The 24,900-nt window shown below is 44.5% G+C and overlaps 1 protein-coding gene across 1 annotated transcript; it reads left to right on the top strand.

Moving 5' to 3' along the window:
• Positions 1–12,124: 12,124 nt before the first annotated feature.
• LOC118421626 (H2.0-like homeobox protein) lies at positions 12,125–23,954 on the top strand. Its single transcript, XM_035832886.1, has 4 exons — positions 12,125–12,710; positions 13,863–14,126; positions 19,403–19,590; positions 22,637–23,954. Exons 1-4 carry the CDS (start codon positions 12,371–12,373, stop codon positions 23,012–23,014), a joined length of 1,170 nt encoding a protein of 389 aa, XP_035688779.1. The 5' UTR covers positions 12,125–12,370; the 3' UTR covers positions 23,015–23,954.
• The last annotated feature ends 946 nt before the right edge of the window (positions 23,955–24,900 follow it).

Below are 24,900 nucleotides of genomic sequence, written 5' to 3'. Positions count from 1 at the left end.
TCTAAAATTTCCTTTTCGCGTTTTAACAAAGTTCCACTATATTATGACTACGCTGTGAGGGTAAAAAACGATGGAAGCGCCGAAAAAGTGTGCTTAATTCACGCACCTGTGGTCGGGCTGAAGAGACTTGCGTACCTCAGAACCCCTTCCTGCAGCCAAAGTGTCTCCACCGTGTGGACAAGTAGGACCAAAAGGGCCAGAGGCTATGAAAAATCCAGTTGAGTCCGGTTAAGATGCGATTACTGGCTTTTATCTATTGTGATGCAAATCGGTTTACACAATTTTGTTACGACTGACCTAGAAACAACCCTTTAATGGATATAACCCATCTTTATCTGTCATCGAAGGGATGCTGTCTTATGAAACCTGGAGTAACCTCTGTGACGCCAGTTCAGTCAAAGCCGCACTATGTCTGCATAAGGACTATTTGGTGGTCCCTTTCATAGATTATTTTCTCTGTTGACCCAAGGGGTAAAAATCCTGTCTATTTGTTGAAGTGTACAAGTGTTCTCGAGTCGACTCGGAGTACAAGTACCTCACCTCACCTCACCTCACCGGTCCCATAGCCTCATCGACCGTAGGGGCAGCAATGCCATAGTAACAACTATGGCAGCAATGCCATAGTACTACAGTGGAAGCCAGTTAATTGCACATCGGATTAACGCACACTTCTATTAACTGCACGGAATCCCAGAATCCCAAACCGGTGCGGTCCAGCTAGATAACTTCGCATTATTGCACCAGCCGGATAATTGCACCAAATTCACTGGCAAATAGTCCGTGCAATTAAGCGGCTTCTACTGTAGTACACTCCGTGGGAATCTCACTCGAAGGTAGCAGAAAGCAGTTTAAAAACGACGAATATGTGTATCAAACAACTGTAATGTTTCTGAGACGAGAACGTTTGTCAACACTCACGTTGACAATTCTGTTCAATTGTGATAAATTGTCAAATTAAAAAAAATATGTAGTCGAATCGGATGCTAGCTACCTTCTAGGCTAGGCAAAAATCGGCTGCTGAACGGGCTATAACGTCAGCTCGGTGGCTATCGTACATGTGTCAATCAAAAGCGCCACCTATCATCTCTTACCAGTACTAACATTAGAATCTACCTTCTACATAGCAGCTTCCTTTTCATCGATCTAAGGGCGTCGCTTAACAATCATTACAAGTGATCAATTATCTAAGCATGCCATCTCATAACGACTTTGTCCTCACGGAACAAAAGCGCGGCCTAGTGATGCTTACTAGAACTGCAATGGTGCGACTTCGTCCTGTTGAAAAGCCTGCATCTGGAATACTTTAAATACATACGGCGAAAACTACACATGAACGAATTTCACCTAGGTAATTATCAAAAGGTTAAAAGTTCGTGAAGAATGTTTATTAGGAAATAATAACTTTCTCACCTGTATGAAACTTATTTTCAATCCCAAGCAAGTTGTCTCATGTACACTTCTTTTATTTCCAGTCAAAAAAAAAAACATGAGGGAAGGTAGGCTACATAAATGTAAGAAATATTCAAATGCATTACGGATATTTAAACGTCGGTTCAGGTAAAGTTTGAGGCCGAAGAAGTAGGTATTTTTCTGTTAGAACCCAGGATGCATATAACGGTGTTTCAGGGTAAAAAATAGCCTCTTACTGAAAATTACTTTACCTTAGCCAAAAAATGTAAATACATAAATCTACGGACTAATATATACGGACTTGTATGACCGGAATCATGATCAGGAGAAACCAGACTGACCCTGAGAAAAGAACTCTGCAACAGACCTGAGTCAGCCTACAGATGTGCCCTATGTGGCAGAGACTGTCATTCTGGTATAGGACTGTTTAGCCACAGTCGACGCTGTAGGGCTGATATCAATTAGGATTTACCATGGTCAATACCGACCGAAGGAGGCCACATAGAAGTGTGACCGTTCCCTCAGGTCTCTTCAAGCAAATTAAAGATCGTTGAAATGGAAATAATCTGGATAAAGCAATCTGTATAATATTGACATCTAATGCACTATTTTAGCACGTTTGCATCATTATTTCATAAATTGAGCCGTTAAAAACGGTACAGAAACAAGTTGAACGAGGATTCCTGATCAAGTCCTAATTTTGGGGGTCCCAATGATAAGGAATACCCGCGTGCGACTTGTCTCTGGGCTGTTTTTAACCACTCAAATTATGAAATAATGAGGTAAATGTGGGAATACAGTGCAGTAGAGGTCAACATTGTCCATATTGCCTTATCCAGAATATTTCCATTTTTAACGCTGTAATATTGCTTAGGTTGCCTTTAAGCGTTGGAAAAACAGCCGAGCATGTCGAGACAAAATGATGTTTCACCCCTCCCTTTATGTCTAAACAAAGCGTAACGGATTGCTCAAACAAGCCGATACACGCTAAGCCGTGTTTAGAAGCAGACAGAAACAACGCGTACTTCTCCGAGATTTATACCCGTCTGTGTGACTGGGCACAGCCGTAAATTCCCGGACAGGAAGCAATGCGTCGTCCCTTGTTACTATAATTTGTAAATACTGTACATCTAAAGCAGTGGAAGACGAAACACATTTTATTTCCAAGTGTTTATTCAACCAAACCGAAAGAATCACTCTGTTTAGAGAGGCCACAAAGACATATCCCAACTTCCCGACATTCACAGACAAACAGAAAGCCACTTTTCTCTTGAAATCGCAGAACCCACAAATTGTAGAAAAGGTTTCCGTCAAGTCAAACCTAACCTGCTTAGAAATAGCCAACACTAGTATTAGAGTAGAATATTGTTTATAACTGTTCATTGTCACTTGTATACCTCCCATATGCATGTTTATACCATGTACTTGCAATTAGCCTGGACATGGACTTGCAAAATAAACTTCTTACTATATACGTTTCCCATTGATGTTGCCAGTGTATTTCCAAAATTCCTGGAACTGACGTCTGCGCACGACTTCCTGTAACACGTCGGTGGCGGAGCTGGCGTCTACAGGCAGTGTTTATGGACCTGCCTTGTGTCAGGTGTGGCGTCGTATGGTCTAGTGGTTATACCTCCCTCACGTTAGGCGAAAATTCATCGGACGACGAGTCTGCGAGCTCTAAATTACGAAGAGGCATGGCCCTGACGGAAAGGGGGAACTCTGCAATTTCTTCGTCGGCATCAGGGTCATGCCTCCTCGTAAATTAGAGCTCGCAGACTGGTCGTTCGATCGAATCGCCTAATATGAGGGGGGTATTATGACTACAGGACACGGGATTGAAAGGTCGCGACTTTGATTCCGGGCAGCGCTGCTAGGCCGTTGTAAAGCCCCAAGCAGATGTGGAAAGGCAGAATCCTAACGTTAACGTTTCTGAAGCTTCCTGTTCCGTGTGACGGAAACGTAACGTTAGAGAACAAAAGTGGAATAGTCAACCAGTTCTCAAACTGGTTTTGACAGAGATGCTATGCACACTATTTACAGGTTCTTTGTAAGGGGGGGGGGTTCCTCTAGCTCTTTATGACAAGCACAGGGAACAGTGGACCATGGCTTAACATCCCATCCTAAGGGCTGCAACCCTTTCCAGTAGTGTGCATGTCGGGTAAGCGACATAGCCGGGATTAAACTCTTCGGCTTCTAGTTTGAGAGACAGGACCGATAACCACAGGACTACGCACGCTACCTGCCGACCGTAGAAACGTTATAATTTTGCCTTTTTATATACATGTATATCTGCTTGGAGAGAACGACGTTGTGTCCTCCGGGAAGGCACTTGACATGACTATCTTCTTCCAGGACTGGATGGGTACCTGCCCGGTTGAGGAAAGAAAGGCAGAGGGATCTGATTTCCACCGTTAGTGCAGTGCCCATTTCACCGTTGATTAGCAACCCACTGTCCATCTTGTCCACCGACGCATCTTAAGAACTGTTGCATCCACACTGAAAGCCTTCTGAAAAACAGAAAAATATTAGTTGACCCCCCACCCCCACCCAACGAGAATTACCAATGACGATTGGTGTGTAACGTTAGTTCACCTTTATCCGCGGGGTAACCTATATCCGTTGTTTTTAAAAACAGGGTATTTAGGGATATGAAGTTACATACGGTGGTTTCAAACTGCAGTGTTGTTAATATATTTTTACTGTATAACGATTTTTGAAACATTTGAAACCACCGTCCGTGGACTTGATACCCCTATGTACCGGTTTTGTAAACAATGGATATAGGTTACCCCGCGGATAAAGGTGAAGGCGTTATGTGGGACTTTCATAAGATTAAGGTTAGAGACATAAATGGTCCAACTGCGCTTTCCACTGTGGATCCAACACCACACTAGTCCTCTCCACAATCGGTTAAATCATTATCTCCGATTCATTTCCACAGACTAAAGTTATTTTCCAAACCACCCTCCCATTCTTATCGGTACGTCTAGTTCCTATTCAACACAATGAAACGTTCATGTATAGTTGTACTATTTGACTTTAAAGTGTGGCGATAAGTCGAGCTATAATACCTGGACTGCCCGTGATGTTACATTGGCATTTCTCAATAGATTAAGTAGATTTCAAAAAGTAGTGTAACAAAAATGGAAAGATGTCAGCACTTCCCTGTCTATGCACTTCTGTCCTTTTGACCTCCACCCGATTCTGACTAGCCTGGCAGTCCCATTGTTGCCAGGGCGCCACACAGGCCAACCCCTCGGCTCCGTGTCTAACAACCCCCGAAGAAGTTTTGACTGAGCCCCCTGAAAGTGAGGTAGACCCTTAGTCGCAATCTGGTCGGATCGCATAGGAAAGAAACTCTCCAAGCAGAGGTTAGGCTCCGACTGTTATTTAAACGTTTTTTAGACATTTTTATCGAGCTTTCAATTTTGTTTTGTATCTTGTATTGTCAAAACCTATCCAAGACAAAATACAAAATAGAAAGCCCGATAAAAACGACTAAAAATGTAAAAACAACAACAGCCGGAGCCTAACCTCTGCTTGGAGAGTATAGGAAAGGCACTCGATCAGTAGGACTCATGTGCAGGGGTGGGTGGGTCTAAATTTGCCCCGGAGCCGAGGAGCTGGTCTGTGTAGGTCCTGGAAACAGTCACACATCCTGGCTAGCTCTGGCGGCTGGGAGCTCGGCTTGAGGAGTCACAGCGTGTCTTACGCAGAACAGGTAACGTTACGTCGGCAGAACACACCTGTAGTGACACAGAAATGCAGGGAAAAATATTAGCCAAGCTTAACTGACTTTGGTCACAATGTTTGGCGCTCTCGGTCACTCCTAATGAAAAAAGGAAGAAAAAAACAGTTATGAATGTTTTGTGAATAGTTGAAGGATCCATTAGTCCAAGGAGTTTCTATAGAATAGAACCTGGAATTCTATTTGAACCTGTAGTATAACATTCTATAGAATTCTAAAAGAACCTATAATAGAACATTCTGTAGAATGTTCATAGAACATCCGTGATTGTTCCTATATCTTACGTCCTATATAGCGTTGAAGTTTTATACACGAAAAGACTCAAGTGAACAACCAAAGAAAAAAGAAAGAAGTTTTATTTCACATGTTGAAATCTCTTTCAGTTCACTACTGTGTGACCCATGAAATGTTAAACGCCAGGGAAAATCAACACACGTGTAACGTTAGCACTACGTGACAACTTTTCTTCCAGCTGGCACATACAGACGAACTCTCCTACTCTCTGAACAAGCTCGAGGTCGAAGCTTTTGAATATAAAAGCTGTGGCTTGAGCTTCAGGTGCTGCAGAAATGTCCTATCCGAGGGAGGCCCTAGCCGAAGCTGAGTGAAGTGAGGAAAGTGCCTTTCCTTTTAAGGGCATAAGATCGAATACATGGACAGGCATGGCAGGTTTTGAACTCGGGACCTCTTGGGCCTGAGCCCAAAGCGCTGTCGATTGCGCCACGCGATGGCGATGGTTTGAGTATTATCTGAAAGCAATTGTTGTAAATTATTCGCTCACGTTTTTTTCTCAGTAACGTTACAGGTCTCGAAAAATACCAGCCGAATTTTTCAAGACACATGAAGGCTTATTGAATATCCATAGAATTCACCAAGAGAATATCCAAAGAATGCTCCCGACAATCTAATACGGTCGTACGACGTGGCTGGGAGCTTGTCACAGTCAAACCAGTACTGTATATACTAGTACATCCCTGCCACGCCGCACTGACACTCGGGGCGGCTGAGATTGTCAGGGCCGCGGAATCGCGGCGGCCCGTGAGAGATTTATGAGGCCGACCCTGTCAGTGTTATTTCATGTAAGTGACTAACAAAAATGCGGGATCTGCGGAATGGCAGCGGGCCCGATGACAGAGAGGGATCGGTGTTTGGCGCGGTGACGGGGGCGGGTGGGTGGTCGCTGTCACCCGCCAACAAACACCGACAGCGACCTCATAGATTTTCGAGGGTCTGCATGGCCTTTTTTTTTTTGCAACGCAGTTTTCTCTAACTCAACGTTAAGCGTTGTCGATAAATTATTCGTGAGGCTTAATTGGTCACTTGGTATGTTATTTGTTATTCCGAATTCGTGCTTAAGCGCTTTTGACAGATTCGCAGCGGAGCGGTTGTGTCGGTGTTCATGGACTTTTGAGGATCGTGAAACACCCCGTGAGTACATAGCCAGGGTACCATCCTATTTCGGGTATTTCTAACGGGGCTCCTTGCACTCGCTGTCCTAAAAACTTTATTTTAGGGCATCGAGTGCAAGGAATAGGAATGCAGAAATGTTTTCGGTGGTTTTAGGTTTGCGGTTTTCGCGGTGACCACTTCACCGCGAACTTAAAACCACCGCGAACATTTTTCCATTATAGTATGAGACTGCAGTCAATGGCGCTACCGCGAACTTAAAACCACCACGAACACTCCACTTTCCCGCTACCGCGAAAGTTAATCCCCACGAACTTAAATGCATTTATAGTATGATGGTAGAAACAGGATGGCAAACATAAGAATAGAGCAATCAAATAAAAAAATCGTTCCTAAAATCGCGTCGCAATGACAATTCAATTTACCGTTAAGGCAGACTTCCTGAATTTACCGTTATGCGTTGGGGTCCCTCCTAAACTTTAATACCATTTTTAAAGCGTTCCCAGGATCCCCCCATGTAGACCCTCTGCTAGCGAACACCGACACGTCGCCACCGACCCGAGACCTCATAGATTTTCCCAGGCGCCAATCCGCGATGGATGGGGGCCCATTTGGGAAGTAAATTGTTATTATTACCTCCGATAGTGCTGTCAGCCGCCGCGATGTGTTGATTTCTGTGGTACGTCCCGCCAGACAATATTGTCATATCTAAACTATCCCCATATGGGCGGAGATACAAACACAAAGGACTCAGATCCGCTCGGTATAGAGCTCTAACTCTGAGAAGTTGGGATGAAAAGACGTGTTTCTATGCCCGTGAGTGAAGGAAGTCAATAAGGGGAAGTGATAAATACTTCACGTGAGTAAAAAGTCGAGACGGAGAGTCGGCGCTGGGATTAGAACAAACAAATATGGCCGGCTCTTTTCCTCATCAAAATCCGGGACAGACGGGATGCGGCCGTGCGCATGCGTCAGACAGGTCGTAACAGGTCGGAGGACGACAGTCTTCGGGTAAATGTCGGGCGTAAACGGATTATAAAAACTGTAATCCAGCTGCACCTGCGATGTAACCGGGGTGGATTATATGAATGAAGACCTTTCTTGTACAGTTTTGCATTGCCCAACCGAGTGAAGTTCAGGTCACGCCAAGACAAAACATGTATATATATATACATATAAAAGTATCACAAATCCAGTCTAACACAGAAGTTCGGCTTCTTCTTGCTTCTTGGTAATGGTGAAAATGTAGGGCTGTGGGTTTAGCTATGGTCGGTTTGTCAAAACGCATGAGGAATATACTTGTCAGTGCTGCTCATGTGTTAGCCTGGTTACCATATCCTAACCTCAAAAAAATACTTTGAGATCGGGCTGGGGTTTGGTAACCAAGCTACTCATGTGTCGAAAGTGAGGGAATCTACTTTCTATGTAACTGAATAGAGTATTACTACCATTGACATACATATCACAATCAAGCACTTCATCTTCTACCATGATGTTTGAAGTACAAAATTGGCAGACTCTTTGTTCTAGAGGAAACTGTGAGACGATCGGGGATGCACGATCACAAACTCTGTGAACCGGGGAAACAAACAGATCAAGAGATTACTGTAGTTTAATGATGGACTGAATGATTGATAACTTAGCACGATGATACGTTTGGTTGTTATTTTTGCTGTTGACGTTTTTTTTACGGGTGGGGAATAGATAAAACAAACTGAGCGAGAGAAAACTGTGGAAATTGGACAGTTTTACCTTTTCGTCCAGACTTTTTCTTTCACTACTTCTATCACCAGACTTCTACTTCTTTCATCAGACTTCTTCGAAATGGTCGTATTTTCATTGACATACTGATACTTAGAACCACATCATGGCTGGAGACACGGTTGAATCGGAAAATATTTACAGTCTGAACAGTTACTATCTAACTGTTCCGTTTGGGTGGAAATAGCATGGGACACATTCGGTATCTCGGACATCGGGGTGGCGCGAGCTTCTCTCCATAGTTCTAGTTTCTGGATCATCGCGTGCTGTTTTCTAATTGTCGCCGTGTTCTAGTGGTCAGAAAACTGGTGAAAATCAGAAATCGGCACATAATATAATAAAGCATAAATTGACAAAGCGTAAAATTCGACACTTTAACTAGAGACTCTGGTATTGATTTTGAGAGCTTAGAACAAGCAAAGTTAGATAGGGCTTTCTGGATCGAGTGAAAAAATATACCAGCCTGGCCCCGACCTCCGGTCGTTGATGTATGCATATAAAGCACAAAACAAATTCGTCGACGCAGCCTGCTGTCAAAGGAGGCTACATCAATGCACTAGCGCCAATACACGACCTTCCTCAGACCACAAGCCTACACACTATCACAAATTGTAGTATCTTTAACCCCCGCTGGGGACCGAAAAGCCCTTGACCTATCATTTAGTCACTGTCATCATCGCTTCTCATTAATCATTAGTACAAAAGCAAACAAACAAACGGCGTTTTCCGTGTCGAGTTCGTTTCTGGCTTCTATTTGCTAGACATAGGGCAGGAAAATATTAAAATTTACCACGAATTTTCAGTACGATCAACCGGAAATAAACTAAATTTACTTCAAAATAGAGAGCCGTCATTCGCGGCGTGCCGCAATAAGTAATCTCCAAGCAGATCCAACGGTGCCATAAGATAGTATCAAAGCTGGCCAAGGATTGTAGCCGGCCAAAAGGAGTCAAACGGGCACCGGGGATCTGCCTTCACTGAAACAGGTCGCAAACACACTCCTAGCTAGGCCGGCTTCACTCCTCTGTCAGCTTTTGATACTATCTTATGTAGCCGTAGGATCTGCTTGGAGATAAGCAATAAGAACATTTTTAAAGTAGTATGGGTTTCTGATATGAACGGAGATGTGACAGGTCGACCTGCCAAGCCACATACGAATGCGACAACGGGAACATAACGTCCTTGCATATACAAATGTGAACGCGTGTTACATGAACAAAACTAAAATTCTGTCGCCGGTGGTTACCCTACTAGAGACGCGTCCTTCGCGCGCTGCGACAATGGTAAAGAGTATGGGTTTCTAGTATGAAATTAAGGAGATGAAGCAGTGCAGTATGACAGGTCGGACCTCCCTCTCATCGCACCAGGCAGTGACAAATGAGTCCGTCCCTCCAGCCGGACTATCAGCGGGTACGATAATCCCCTCATCCCACCCACAGCCTACAAATTGTTTCTGCGCCGCCGGAAACCGATCTCTTCATTATATCATCCGCAATTATTCGATAACCGGTGCAGATAACAGCCGCCGGAGCTGGGCAGGATATCTCTCGGAGTCACCGGATCGTTTCATAAACAGCACGTTTTAATTGGGCTTGAGTAAATAAACCATTTAGGTGATTAAATGTGCGCCGCCCACCCTCTTGGTAGTTAACTGTTTTGTGAGTTTACAGTACTGCCGATTTAAAAGCCCATTCTCTTCTGTGTCGTGAAGCCATTTATTTTTGCAAGGACTTGACGAGGTAGAAGTAGCCTGGCTACCATTCTCCTCTGGTTGGCTTATACCCATGTCACATTACCCACGATCTTCGGGCGTATCGATGGAAGATCGGCCATATTTAAGATCGACAGAGGGTTGCGCGTATTTGTCAACTGAAATACGTCCCTGTCACATATAAGCCATACTTTGTATCTTGTTCAATTGTTGTGCAATAAAGTTATGATTATAAGCGAGGCTCGGGTGATTGCCGCAGAATCGTCGTCCGATCGACTTTCGCCAAATGTTAGGGCTATTTTACCCAGCCCAGTCTGCCAAGTCTTCTTCCTCTTCTGTATATAAGCCTGACTTTGCAATTGGCCTGATGAGTTAACCAACAGCGCAAAAATTCCCCGACTTGCACCAATGAAGTAGGCAAGCGACCTACACACCAAGTCCCACAGAGAGTGGCCGCGCTTCCGATAGTGTGGCTACCAGGCTAGGTAGAAGGGGAAAAAGTATTTCGTGGCGTTTGAAGTTCGTGGTTGAAAAAAAATTCTGTAGTGCAGTAGTGATACAATGGAAACGCATATTCCCGGTATCATGATTTCGCGATGTATGGAGAGGTTGCCGCGAAAATGAGACCACCGAGAACATGTCAAGATCTACGCTTCCGCTGTGCCTACTTCTGGGGCAATGTGTGACTGGACAGAATGTGTGTGTGTGGTATTGGTAGTGGTAGACAGTAGGCAGTCTCAAATGTGTATCAACAAATGTATGGCCTGTTGGTTGTTGTTGGTACTCGCAAAATGGTCGTCTCAAGTTAGATGTGAAACTCTGGCTTGTATTTCTACGTCGTCTTACTCTTTGGTGTTTTTCCAGTGGTGCACCTTTTTCACTGAACAAGGACATGCTGAAACGCCAGGCTTTCGAACTTAAAGACGTATTTTCCGGCCGACCACAACTTAGATTAGACCATGGTATGAATGGCCAGAAGTCGCAGGGCCTTCCCGATTCCAGGTGCCCGACAGAAGGGACCAAAAGTACCCTGCCTCCAAGGCTGACTTTAAAACCAAATGCTGTAAAATCAAGATTTTATCACCAAGCAGAACATATTACACGGAAAGTCGTTAACTTTTCTGGCTTACCCGTTTCTATAGAACAACGTTGCGCAGGAAGCCTGACATCCACAAGGCACCTGTCGAAAATCACGATTAAGGGTGGACAGGGACACCGGTAGGGATGGATGTCAGACTACGTTTGGGACAGAAAACACCTCCCTACATCTGCTCGGAGATAAGGGAGTGCATGGTCCCGCCTCCTACATCAATAATCAGGCTGAGGTTTTTGCGACGACCCAGCTGGCCCGACGACACGGCTCAACCTTCTCACCCACATAAATCTCTTCTACTACTAAACAAACACCGTCCGCCTGCCCCCTGCAAAAACTCGGTAATTTTACCTCCGCCCCTAAGTCAACAGTTCTCCCCGAAGAACCGGTGCAAACTCATCCGGCGAGTCGACGCCCTGGGCCCGCATGGGGCGGTTTCGGGTGTCCCGTCGTATGTCAGCGGCTCAGCTGAACCACATCAACAAATTGCGGGCCGGACTCTCAACATAGCGAGCGGTGGTAATCTTCGACGCGGCGACAGTCCAATAGCCTGGATGCCAGTCTGTTTTCAGGGCCTACACACAGGCCAGCTCCAGGGCTTTAGGACCTTGATGCCCCCAAGGAAAATTTACCATAGACGCTCCTCAATTATAGTCTCTCAAACTCCGGTCACATACGTCGTACGATCGTCGTACGGCCGTCTTACGATTGCCAACCGTGGGCATTCTTGGGATAGTCGATGTGTATGCATAGACTCTACAACTGTCTTGTTAATAAAATTAATGTCGTCGCAATATTGTCGGCGGTTTGTTCTGTCACAGACTGCTTCAAAATTCTACGAGACGAAAGTCGTACGACGGCCCACGACAAAGGTCACTGCGCCGTTAATACGGAGCCGAATAGATGGCCTGTGTATGAGTAGACCCTGGAAAGAGTCTGGCACCCAGGCTAACAGTCCTTCCGCGTGGATATTAATTACATGAACGGGAAATGCTGGCCGATCTCTGGTGAGATATGGGCCTAATGAGCTGGGGTCTGCTGTAAGCAAACCGGGCGGGAGGACCAATGGGAGGGACGGTCTGTGGGGTCTTCCCGCCAAGGAGCTCGCCAGGCGTCTCAAGCATCTGGTAGAAGGGAACCAATAGATGAAGGGTCGCGCGCGGAGTAGTCGGTAGTACTGGTAGTGCTGTATAGCTCGGCCGCGGTTTCTTGTAGGAGCGGGTACCTGCCTGCGACCATGTTTTCTAACGCGTTCAGCCCGTACTATCTGCACGTGTGGCCGGCGGGCTACCCCGCGGGGTTCGCCGCCCAGCAGGTCAAGAAGCCCACGCCGTTCTGCATCGCCGACATCCTGAACGTGGACATGGCGGAGGCGGCTCGCGCGGCGGCCCAGGCGGCAACCTCGGCGGCCGTGGGGGAACCCAGGCCCGGAGCGGCGCGCCCTCGGCCGCCCGCACACAGCCCTGGGGCCGCGCCCGAGGCCAGACCGTCACCTCCCGTGCGGAGCTCGGATCTCAAGTTCGGAGTGGACAGGATTCTTTCCACGGAGTTCGGCGGTCCCAGGGAAAAGGTCACAGGTACGGAGTTATGCTACCGTCACATTTCCGCACCGGCGCCCGGCCGGGACGTTTGCGAAAACTACAACTAAAAGTGTTTATCAAGGAATGTACACGAATCATGTTCACGAGTACTAACTCGTCTAACAGTTTTGCTTTCTCAATACAGCTTTGTCGTACTACAAAGATGTTAGAAAGTATGTTAGTACATGTTGTAAGTTAGTCTTCGAATCTTCCTCAAGTATGAGCTAAGTAAATGAGCTGAGTAACCGTGGCCACCTTTCCACTCAGGGCTGTAGCCCCTGAGCTATTTGATAGATCGCTAAACGAATTTTGTAGATAAAGAACGATATTTTACTGTGTGTCTTTAAATCATAATTTTACGTCTTGTATTCATATACCAACTATGAAATTAAGGTTTATAAATTCAGTTTTGGTCGCTGTACGGTCGCTCACCTTTTAGTTGAAGGTTGGTTATTTATTCCATTTGTTTAGTTCTGAAAATTATTGTTTTGAAAAAACGTGCTATCTACAATGAGATGTGCTAAGGATGGATACAAAACCTTGATCCACCGTATGGGAAGAAATGGGCTAACACAGTCCCCGCCCATTTTCAACATAGGGTATAATACATGAATATCTGGTTTAAAATGGGCTAACATACTCTCAAGCTAATGATCAAGCCTTTTAGTTGAGAGTGGACTCTCATACACGGCACGGTGTGTTCTCTTCTGTAAAGAAGCTATTAATGCACTAAATGATCAAGTCTTCTATTGAATATCTGGTTAAGAAATGGGCTAACATACTCTCCTTCCTGCTTTTTTTTATAAAGAAGATATGGATGTACTAAATTATCAAGTTTTTTAGTGACAAGTTTTATCTACACAACAAAAAGTACAGTGACTCTCGTATGGTCAAGTATAAACTACAAAACAAAGGTGAATAGAGAATCTTAAAGCTCTACTAACTGAACAATATAGGATACTAAGACAACCTCTATACAATCAGGGCATGGGCTAAACCTGGGTGTCACTATCTTTTCTAATCACAAAGCAATCTTTAATATATTTACCTATCTTAGCATTATGAGGGCTGTCGGATCTTATGATATAGTCAAATCTACTTAGTTGAGAGTAGACTCTCATCCACGGCCCGTTGTGTTCTCTCCTGCAGGGCTGACGGCTCTAGCGGCGGCGGTAGCGCAGTCCCAGCCGACCCGAGGCGGTACCGGTCTGTGTTACGGTGCGTCCCGACAGCTCCCGGCGGCGTCCCATCCCGGCTACCCGCCGTACGGCTTCCCCGCGGCTCCCGGCGGTGGTCCCGACGTGCTCCCAGGTAGGCGCACACAGAAGAACCCCTCCTGTCGGTGGTCCCACAGGCTCCACACCGACTTGTACTATCCCGGCTACTGCGACCCACAGGACACGCTGGCATACGGTGAGCCCCGAGCCGGCAACACGGAATGACATGTTTTTGTTTTATAGTGAAAAAGTTTAAAGTTTGTTCCAATACCACAGCAAGACTCACCATGCATTTTCGGTCGAGTAGAGTACTTCGACCTTCTTTAAATAGATGATTCGCTGCACTGATGTTCCTATGGAATAAGGAATTTAACAGGTGAGCCTTTGTCATTCGGATATGTTTTTGTTTTGTTTTGTATAACCCGGTAAACCACATTCAGGTGTAGGTGTAACCAAGGATGAAAGCTCCTTGATGTGATAACGTTAACACACCAAGTCTGTACAGCAGGTACAAGCTGTGCAGCACTGAATACTGTTTGATCCACTCCCACCTCTGTCATCGAGAGGTACCTCTGCTCTTTTCGATAAGTGTGGTGGGTTCTTTAACGTGCTGAAGGCTCCTCTTTAAAAACGGAAGGTCCAACTTTACGTCCCATCTGAGGCATGTGCATCACTTCACTTCTCCGCTACTAGGGACAGCAGGGAAAATGGCTTTCCTCTTTAAGGAGGTCCGGCTTTACATTCCGTGTGAAGCAAGTATCTCACTTCACTCCTAGAGCTTAGCTCGTTTTTTTAATATGAATTTACACTTTTGCTATTATGGACAGCAGGGAAAATGTGTTTCCATAAAGCTTTAACTTATCAAGTTTTGACTCTCGAGTCCCTGGTCATCGCGATAGCAGGGACGACTATAGACTTGTCAATGCTGGTCGAGTTCCCCCACACATCGTGACAAACTTGTGATGGTGTCTCAATCCACGTGTTTGTCCGATCTAAAAGTAGAGCGCTCTTCTAAACACGAATTATCACTTTTGTTGTTGAAGGTGATAAAAGTTGATAAAAGTTCAGACCTCTGTCTTGTTCGATCATTTCCAGACTGTTTGTCTAGTTATCTATCTACTTGTTGTGTGATGACACGTCACAGGTACCTAGGTACCAGGGTTTTGATAAAGGCGTTTTTTCACACGGTTTTCACGATCCCCGTTTTACGTCGTAGTGGGTTGTTTTAGGATCAAATCCAATTCAAAATCCAAACGTCCAAGCTATGTATATGTATCGTAGAGGATATATATAAGAACGCGAAGAAAGCATATAAAGGGCTTTCCTACCATACAGAGATGTGGAATTGGCAGCTAAGACGATAGAAAACTGTCCGTAGGTCTATGTCAAGCCCCAAACTGCACCAAACCTCCCTCCATCAAAGAACAGGCTATGACGATGACAATGTCACAACCATGTATTGACCAATACACGATACAGAAGCGCCAGTTATGCAACATTTCATCAGTGGCAGTGACTGCATCCGTGCTTAATGTAATCGTACATGTACTATATAGTTTTGCGCAGGTTAAGGTGTACGTGTCCAAATGGACTTGTTGGCCAAGGATATCAGAAACCAGTGATAATGTGAAGAACTTTCGCAGGTAATATAAGAGCCTAGACAGTTAGTTTTAAGCCGTAAAACAGGTACGAATTGGTGGCTCACCTTAACAGTTTTGGCTTTACATGAAGCAATTGTACGTTGTGGTCACATAACGGAACGAAGTTGTTTTGATTTTGCAACAATGATCTGTAGGTTATTTCTGACCATTCCGGTCGTCAAAAAACAACTATCAACGCACATCAAAGACTTCAATATTGTACTGTAGTGGCGTCCCATTCAGGTAATCTTGGTAAAAGTATAAACTTGTATTTCTTCTTAACACCACAAAGTTCTACAAAGTAGTGTCGTTACGTCCGGGTTGGTTTGTGAGTGACGTTTCCCCGAACCCAACACAGCGCAGACGACCCACAATAATATCAGACGTGTCCAAGAGACAGATAAGGCTTGTCGTAATCTGCAAGAAGCGTCTCGAGTCCAGGGCTGTTGAAGCCCCTGTCAAACATACAGGATCTTCCCACGACTGTGTTCCCGGCCGCTCCCATGGTGTTCTCTGGAGAGCCCGGTACTTACTAACTTACTTATCCTCTTCATCCCTTGTGAGACATAAGGCCATGACTTTTTTCTTCCATCTGAGTCTGTCCTGTGTTACAGTCTGTGCTGACCGCCAGGAGAGACCCACGGACACCAGGTCGTCTGACACTGTTCTCCTCTACGTGGTTTTTGGTCTTCCTCTATTCCTTTTTCCGTCATTTCTCCAAGTTATGGCAACTTTTGGAATTCTGTTGTCTGCCATTCTCATGACATGGCCAATCCATTAGAGCCCGGTAGCCACCCTGATGTTCGCTGTCCCGAAAGTGTCCCATGGCCGTTCAAACACAACAGCTAGATAAAAGTCTATGACTTGCTCCTGACCACTCCCCAACCAAGGTCGGTGCTTGAGTTGCTCAGTTGGGAGTAGCCTAGCTGGAATCCATCCGATTCTTGCTACAGTTGCCTTCTCTGATTACAGACAAGCAGGATATGACTTTCCCAACTTCGGTTTGACAAAAAATATAGTTGACTGGCTTTTAAAGACTTTATGCATTAAGATTCTACAAGGACCACATGAAGAATAGCTATCCTTAAATAGTTAAATGTGGATCCAAATAGAGTCTAAAGACTAGCGAGACAACTTCGCCGACCAACTCCCAACCACATATGACCTTACTCACGACTTGCTCCCAACCATGGTCTAGAGGAGATCGGGAGGTCTTTCTAGGCTATGTGTGACAGAGGCTTAACTCCATACCATGGTCTGGAGTCGGGAGGCCATGGTCGGCTATGTGTGACAGGGGCTTAACTCCCAACCATGGTCTGGAGAAGGTCGGGAGGCCATGCTCGGCTATGTCTGACTGGCCGGGCTGCACTCCCAACCATGGTCCGGGGAAGGTCGGGAGACCATGGTGAGCTACGTGTGACAGGGGCTTGACCGGACGTTTCTACTACTCCGCAAAAATCTTACGCCAGCCCGAAAACCTAATCTGTGAGTAACCTCCCCTTTCCTCCCAGAGGGAAGAGGTTCTATTTCGGAAGCGCGAACCTGTCCACACGTCGCTTATAACGGAGGAAACCGGCTCGATAACCGTGTCGTTTAACCGTTTATCACGGAAGGTAATTTAAGCGCGTCGGACATATCTCCCAAGTCTCGCGGGTGCAACAATGCAGAGAGGAATCAATCCCTTCGACCTGTCGACACCAAGTCTGCTAGCTACAGCGTAAAGCAGATAAAGAACACAACTGGACAAGGATGGAAACCAAGTTTAAGTTCAGTTTATTGCGTAAAAGTGAAGCTTAGACAGTGTATTGCGTGCATGGTGCCATAGCACAGTTTTCGGCTGTATGGCAGTCAAGTATGCAGTCAAAGTCAAGTCAAAATATATACGTCCACACAACGATTGCATCAGGCACAATGTATGGCAAATAAAACGTAATACTAACAACTATAAACACTAGTTATAGTTATACATTTATATGACCCAGAGAAATTTCAGCTGCAGCAATACAATACTTAAATGTGATCGATGATACCTGCATTGTAAATACAGGGCAGCTAGTACATAAGAAACGTCCTAAGTCTTCCAAATTCCACCAAAGAATGCACATTCATACATGGCATTATCCCGTGTTCCATCTTTTTTGAAAATTACTGTTGAACAGTTGGTAACGCCCAGAAATACAGGTCCAGGTGTTCGCAAGAGTCTTTATCAACCGTTCATAAATCCTCTCGAATCCTCAACACGCGAGAAAGACATGTGTCATTGTTCCTCCACCGAGTGAATGGATGGAGTAGGTTCCTCGGCCTTTTCTAGCTTGTGAAGCCGTGTACACCAGCCCGTAAGCACCTGGTCTGGTGTCCAGGGAACCTCCTTCACCCCTCCCCGGCCCTCCTTCCCCCTCCGCCCGACCACTCTCTCCTGGGTGGCCCGGTGTCTCTCAGACGGCCGCTGACAGTAGTTACCAAAACTACAACTTCTTCCCTTTCCCTGCGGAGTCCTGAGTGCGTCTGCTTCGTGTTTTGCTAGAAATCTTATCTAGGCTTGCAGGGATGATGTCGCTTGTCTGTGTGGCAGGTTGCAGCTGGTTCTAAAGTGTTTGAGCGGTAAACTTCTTCTGCCAGAAAAGCCTTCGGTCCAGCTCGCAACAAACCAAAGTCTTAAGACAGGTTGATAAGGAACCATTGGCATCATCTGAAGTTACGGCAAGAATGTACGAGAAAATTGAATCTGAACCAGGTGAATTTAGGTTCGCACAGGACAGTTCATTGGGTTAACATTGGGTCCTCACAGCAAAGTCTGTACTGCAAAACTGGTATTAAAACTTCCTGAAATAATAGCGTTGCCTTTTGAGCTACATTGTAAGAACGAAGGAGCTATAGTAATTAGTAGAGCTCGGATCTTAGACCTTGTCTGTATCGAACCTTGATTGAAAACTGGTAGCATTAAGCGCCAGGGTACTACCACAATGCAACATGTAGTTGCTTCTGCAATTGCTACAGTTGTAGTTTCGGATACAACTATGGAACTATATATACAACTTTTAAACTAAGAGTATCCTTACCACATTGCATACTAATCATTATAATCCTGGTGTATGTATCGTTCCCAAACAGTCACATTTGACGATTAATGACATGAGCTGTCTTAAACCTTGCTGCAACTAAAATTGTTAGATTGAAGTGAAGAAAGTCTTGACTGTACACTTTTGCCTCAAAGGGCTAAGTACATTTACAGGTCACAATAGAACAAAGCACATGTATATACATACATTCAAGTTAGTGCTTGTACAGACGTGTAATATGTGGATTCGCCTTTCTCTCGCCTCATTCGAATAATGGAAATGTTAGAATATATACCTTAAATGTGGATCTCCAAGGTACAGGGACTTCCGTAAGTTCTTCTTCAAGTAGATACACAAAAATGCATACAACAATTCTAAGAAATTGATTGCAAGGTATACACCCTAAAGTATAGTATAGTATAGTATAGTATAGTATAGTATAGTATAGTATAGTATAGTATTAGATTAGCTTGAGGAATGAATCCATTCTACTTCGTACCCTATAAAGTTTCTAAGATCTAACTCTCCATAAAAGTTTCTAAGATCTAAGTTATCATCTAACTCTCCGTGAGATTTTCTAAGATCTCACCCTCCGTAAAAGTTTCTAAGATCTAACCCCCCTGTAAAAGTTTCTAAGATCTAACCCCCCTGTAAAAGTTTCTAAGATCTAACCCCCCCTGTAAAAGTTTCGAAGATCAAACCCTCCGTGACAGTTTCTAAGATCTAACCCCCCTATAGAAGTTTCTCACCCCCCGTGCCTGTGCCCCCTGCAGGTCCCTACGCCATCCTGAACGCGGAGTCCCAGCAGAGCTCCCAGCCGAAGAGGAAGCGGACCTGGTCCCGGGCAGTCTTCTCCAACCTGCAGAGGAAAGGGCTGGAGAAGCGCTTCGACATCCAGAAATACGTCACCAAACCCGACCGCAAGCAGCTCGCCTCTATGCTGGGGCTCACAGACGCACAGGTGGGGGAAATTCTACTTTATTCTACACATTTTATGTCAAACTGCTCTTTCTACGATCACGAAAGAAAAGAGCTATTTGAAGAGGCCACCAAATTCCATCCAAACTTCTTTACATTCACTGACAAAAAGAAAATGATTCTCCTTCTAACATCACAAACCCCACACAGACGCACAGGTGGGGAAGTTCTACTTTATTTCTTTCCTTTTCTTTTCATAGAATAGAGGATGAATGTCATTTTGTAGAAGAGTGTGGATTGTATGCGGTAGAGGGAAATGAAATGTATAAGGTTATACAAAACCTATTTCCTTTTTCATACACCTAAGTGCTGTAGAAAAATCCATATTCCTAATGCAACTAGACAAACAATCGATCATAAAACATATCTGCTCTTTTATCTCCACTATAACAGAAAAACGAGAAGAAGTTGAATTTATCCAACGATAGTTTTCATTTTGTATCTAGATCTGTTAACTTAATCTTGTTGTGACTTGCACTTAGCCCGGTGTGGCAAAAATGTGCAATAAGGGTCTTCAATCAATCACAGACGCACAGGTGGGGAAAAGTCGACTTTATTTGGAGATTTATTTATTTCAGCACATATACAACAATTAAAAACAAATGATAAATGGATTGGAAAGAAAACATGCAGGGGGAACAGAAGCCTGTGCAGCTTTTCATGGCTCCCCCTCACGAACTAGGTATTAATGAAATGTAATTAATGTACATAATTTAGATATTGATGAACTATAATTATACATAAATCAAAGTTAAATGGTAACAACAAATGAAATCAATTGAAACTACATCAAGAAAATCACAACGCTGCAAAGGATCAAAACTAAACATGATCTACAGATCATAAAGATATTAGTCGAGATCATAGAATTATCTGTTACCAGATACCAAACGAAATACAGAAATTCAAAATTTCTTTCCTTTTCTTTTAATGTCGCATAAAGACTGATCCGTTGAGAATCTAAGTGGGCGTGGCAACAGAAAACAATTATTTCCCTTCACAGTCAACTGCTCAGTAAAATGTAGATGTATGCTAACATGTAGTTGAAAAATTACTTCTTTCTTTATCTAAATCTCGTATAATCTGTATCTTTCATTCCCAAATTCGTCTTATTACAACAATTATAACAAGTAACTACTACTACGTGTGTTCACAACAGAGGAGACAGAACAAAAGTGTCGACATCTGTACTATAACTTCTTTCTATACTGTGTATGTGTGTGTGGGGGGGGGGGGGGCTTTTATTTGAAAGCAATGTCTGATAAAATTATTTGAAAGCAGTGTCTGATAAAATGTACCAACACCATATGGATCTTGCATGAAACGATGCATGCCTTTCTGTTGTCAACTGTTCGATAAAATACAGATGTGCACTCAAAAGACCAAACAAAAGTATCAACCAAAGATACAACAAGTACAAATACTTCTGCAAATGTATTACTTTATAAGTACTTATCTGTCTTTCGCACATGATAAAAGATCAACAGTAACAGATTATATGCTGGAAAAAAATAAATCTCTTTACACCAAGTCTTCCCCGCCCCATCTAGCATACCATAGGCCTAAAGGTAACAAACAATGGGACTGGCGTACGATTTAAACGGATAAGCAAACACAGTAACATGAAGTACTCAGGCACAAAATTAGCCAAGGTACAGCAGGCAAAAACATGGGAGACACTGTGTACAATATCGCCGTTATACATGTCATGTTGATACCGTTTTTATAGAGGAGGGGTGGGGGCGGCTCAACATAATCTTAATAATGCGGTCAAAGTAAAAAAAAAAAAAACCGTAAAAGACATACACAGACGCGCCAAAAACTATATACATCCGCTGAGAGATCACACAGGGCAACTGTTCACAATTGTCCTGTCAGTAAAGTGTGCAGTTCGGACGACGTGCCCGGTCACATACATGTAGGAGCTTTCTCGTGATACCTCCATGTACAAGTACACGGCCACGGCCGGCCACTCAACCCGACAACACGTACACGAGAGTTATTTTAACGTTTTTTTAGTCGTTTTTATCGGGCTTTCTATTTGTTTTTTATATCTTGCTGTGTCAAAACCTGGCTGGCGTACTTCAAGAAAAATGACAAAATAGAAAGCCCGATAAAAACGACTAAAAAAAACGTGAAAAACAGCCGGAGCCTAACCTCTGCTTGGAGAGTCGTACAGTCAGCCACAAACACGCCTCACTCAGGAACTCCGGCAATAAAATAATTCAATTCAAATTCATGCCCGATGGCTAATTGCAAGTATACATGAGAATGCAATAATGATCAAATAATGATAGGGTATAGAATACAGTAATGAAATAAACGTTAAGCGAAATGAAAAGTCGTCATCTAGTGCTACAACTAATCTAAAACGGTTGCTATTAGGTTTGATTTCTTCTCTCTGTGCAGTGAAAAATGAAATTGCCGACATTGGGGGAGATATATGCATTGGGCGGTGTTAGCAGAAATAGTCTTTTGTAGATCGGTACGATGTGGAACGCTGGGGAAATTTTTGCCGGTCAATATAAGTTTTGCCGGTTCAATACAAGGCGTCGATCAAAATGCCAGCGAGTGCGGATTGGAAACGACGCGTCACTTACAACACTCCGGTTTATTTTATCACCCCTCTGGAACAAAGACTATGCAAATATTGTGATTTAGATAGAATAGAGAACGAATGTCATTTTCCAGCAGTGTGTGGAATGAATACCGAAGAGAGAAATGAACTGTATAAGGTTATACAAAACCAATTTCCTCATTTCATACACCTAAGTTCTGTAGAAAAACCCATATACCTAAATGCAACTAGACAAACCATCCACCATAAAACATATCTGTTCTTTTATCTCCACTATAACAGAAAAGCGGGGAGAAGTTTATCCAGCAAAAGTCTCATTATCTCATTATCTCATAGTCTCATAGTATCTGTTAACTGTATCTTTTCAACATCTCTTGTTGTGAACTGTACTTAGCCCGTTGTGGCAAAAATGTGCAATAAAAGTCTTCATTCTTCTTCTTTATTTTCGCAGGTGAAGGTCTGGTTCCAGAACAGAAGAATGAAGTGGCGGAACGCCATGAAGGAAAAGGAGCGGCAGGAGAGAGACAAGGCGGCGGGGGACAAGCCGGACCCGTGCGGGGACCAACTCGCCGGCGCGCGGGAGGAAGAAGAAGAACACCACGACGACGTCGACGTCGCCAGCGTGGCGGAAACCGACGGCAAGGACGACGACGACGACGTCGATTTCGTCATTGACGCCGAATGTCTTGAGGACGATGATTCGCCGGACGCGTCAATAGAACATGTGGACTCCGACTGCGTCGTCGTCGCGAGTAGCACAGGACAAACGGAACAAACTGCGAGCCCTCCGGAGTTGGACGGCGCAGTCGACGTGCCTTACGGACAATAGCGACCTCTTCGGTCTCAGAAATGAGTGCCAACAAGTGCCAATGTGTATCCAGGGTCACCTGTAAAGGTGCCAACAAGAGACTACATTCAGTGTATTGTATATAATATGGCCGTAAGTGCCGAAAAGTGACTGTACATACAATGGCTATATCATGTGTTTATGTATCAAAATGATCATTATTCTGTTGATTATATATGAGGAATACAAGAAGTCAGGTGGCTATATTCTACACAATCCGTCATTCATAAGTGCGAAAAAGCGACTGTATCCAAAATGATCACAAGTAATAGTGCTCTGTCAATCATGAGTGACAGAAAGTGATTGTACCCAAAATGGCCAGAGATGCTTTTGTACACACGATAAGTGGCTGTATCAATATCACCATCATCCCATCAACCATAAACAGAGAATGCCAACAAATCACTGGATTCGACACGCCCTCCATTCACAAGTGCCAACAAGTGACCTTATCAAAAACGATCATTAGTGGTGTTCTGTTCATTATGAGTGCCAACTCCATGCCACTGTCCACACGACAAGCGGCGTCCCAGTGGCTATTATAACGTGTCTAGTTATGGCCATTATGTAAGTGCCTACAAGTGCCGGTAATCCCAGTAATACACGATGGCCATTATAAGTGACTATTATATCTAGTAATTACAGCGGGGTTGCTGACTCTAGCGTCCCCGCGGGTCTCTGAAACGCGCCGAGGACCGAGCGGGGCGGCCGGAGGTTGCCATCACCTGTTCAATTAGCCTCGGCCCTGGTCTGTGTACGGTCCGCCCAGGTCTCTGAAGACCTCCTTCGGGACCGCTTCGGCGTTTTCCGCCGAATTTCAACTATTTCTACAGCCGTTTTCTGCATAACGTCACCACGTAGTAATTGCTTCTGGTTGTCATGAGTTGCTACAATTAATACAGGTAAAAAAAAAATTGGCACTCCTGTCGTCGGTCGTCAAAAGCAAACACGAAACACCGTGCCGGCTTCACGATCGGCTTGCCTTTTGCCGACGTTTTCGGGCATTAGACATCGGGGTCGTCCGTAAGATCGCATGTCAAACATTTGGTCACGTACAGAAAACAGGGCTCTCCCAAGCTAGGCAATGGAATGATGGTGCTGCACCACCATCTTATGGTCTCAGCTTGCAACTTTTCAAATGTTGCTAAATTTGCTTAGATTTCAACGAAATTTTCTTATGATTTGGGCCGATGTTCATACTGTACCGACCACATCACCTTGCTCTAGCTATTTTGGGAGACCCTGGCGTGTTAGTCACGGATCTATCTTGCATTGCACAACTAGTGTGATAAGGTCACGAGGTGCCTTTTTATTGCTAGGGAAAGACTCTTGGTACAGGGACCTTTCTCTCAGTCAGACCACCAGCTTAGGGCTCGATCACAAACGTCGTGCGATCGTCGTACGATCACTAACTTTTTAGGAGCGCAGTGCCTGGGTGCTGCAAAGTTCAGCTGTCTTGCTACACAAAAAGCTGTCTGAGATCCCTGCCGGTGGTTGGTTCTGTCACAGACTGCATGAAAATCCTATGGCGTCAAAATCGTACGACGATCGCACGACGTATGTGACCGCGCCCTTACTTGTTTACATGGCTACAGTCGCCGTACGATCGTCGTACGATCGCAACCCGAGGGCGTTCTTGTGAAAGTCGTACACATGTTGAACAGAACTCAACTGTATCGTTACGAAAATCGCTGCCTTACCGCTAGATCCTTGAAGGTTGTTGGTTCTGTCTGCTTAAAAAGATTACGACATCAGAATCGTACGGCGACCTACAACGAATCTGACCCAACGAATGTGAATGTTATCAACCAATCGTCTTATTAATCTTCAAGCAGTTGTCAGGCCCGGCTTGTCTTTCACGTATTGGA

Source organism: Branchiostoma floridae, chromosome 1 (assembly GCF_000003815.2).
Source record: "Branchiostoma floridae strain S238N-H82 chromosome 1, Bfl_VNyyK, whole genome shotgun sequence".
NCBI classification, from domain to species: domain Eukaryota; kingdom Metazoa; phylum Chordata; class Leptocardii; order Amphioxiformes; family Branchiostomatidae; genus Branchiostoma; species Branchiostoma floridae.
Note: the sequence above shows the minus strand (reverse complement) of the source record. Positions and strands in the feature narration are given on the sequence as shown.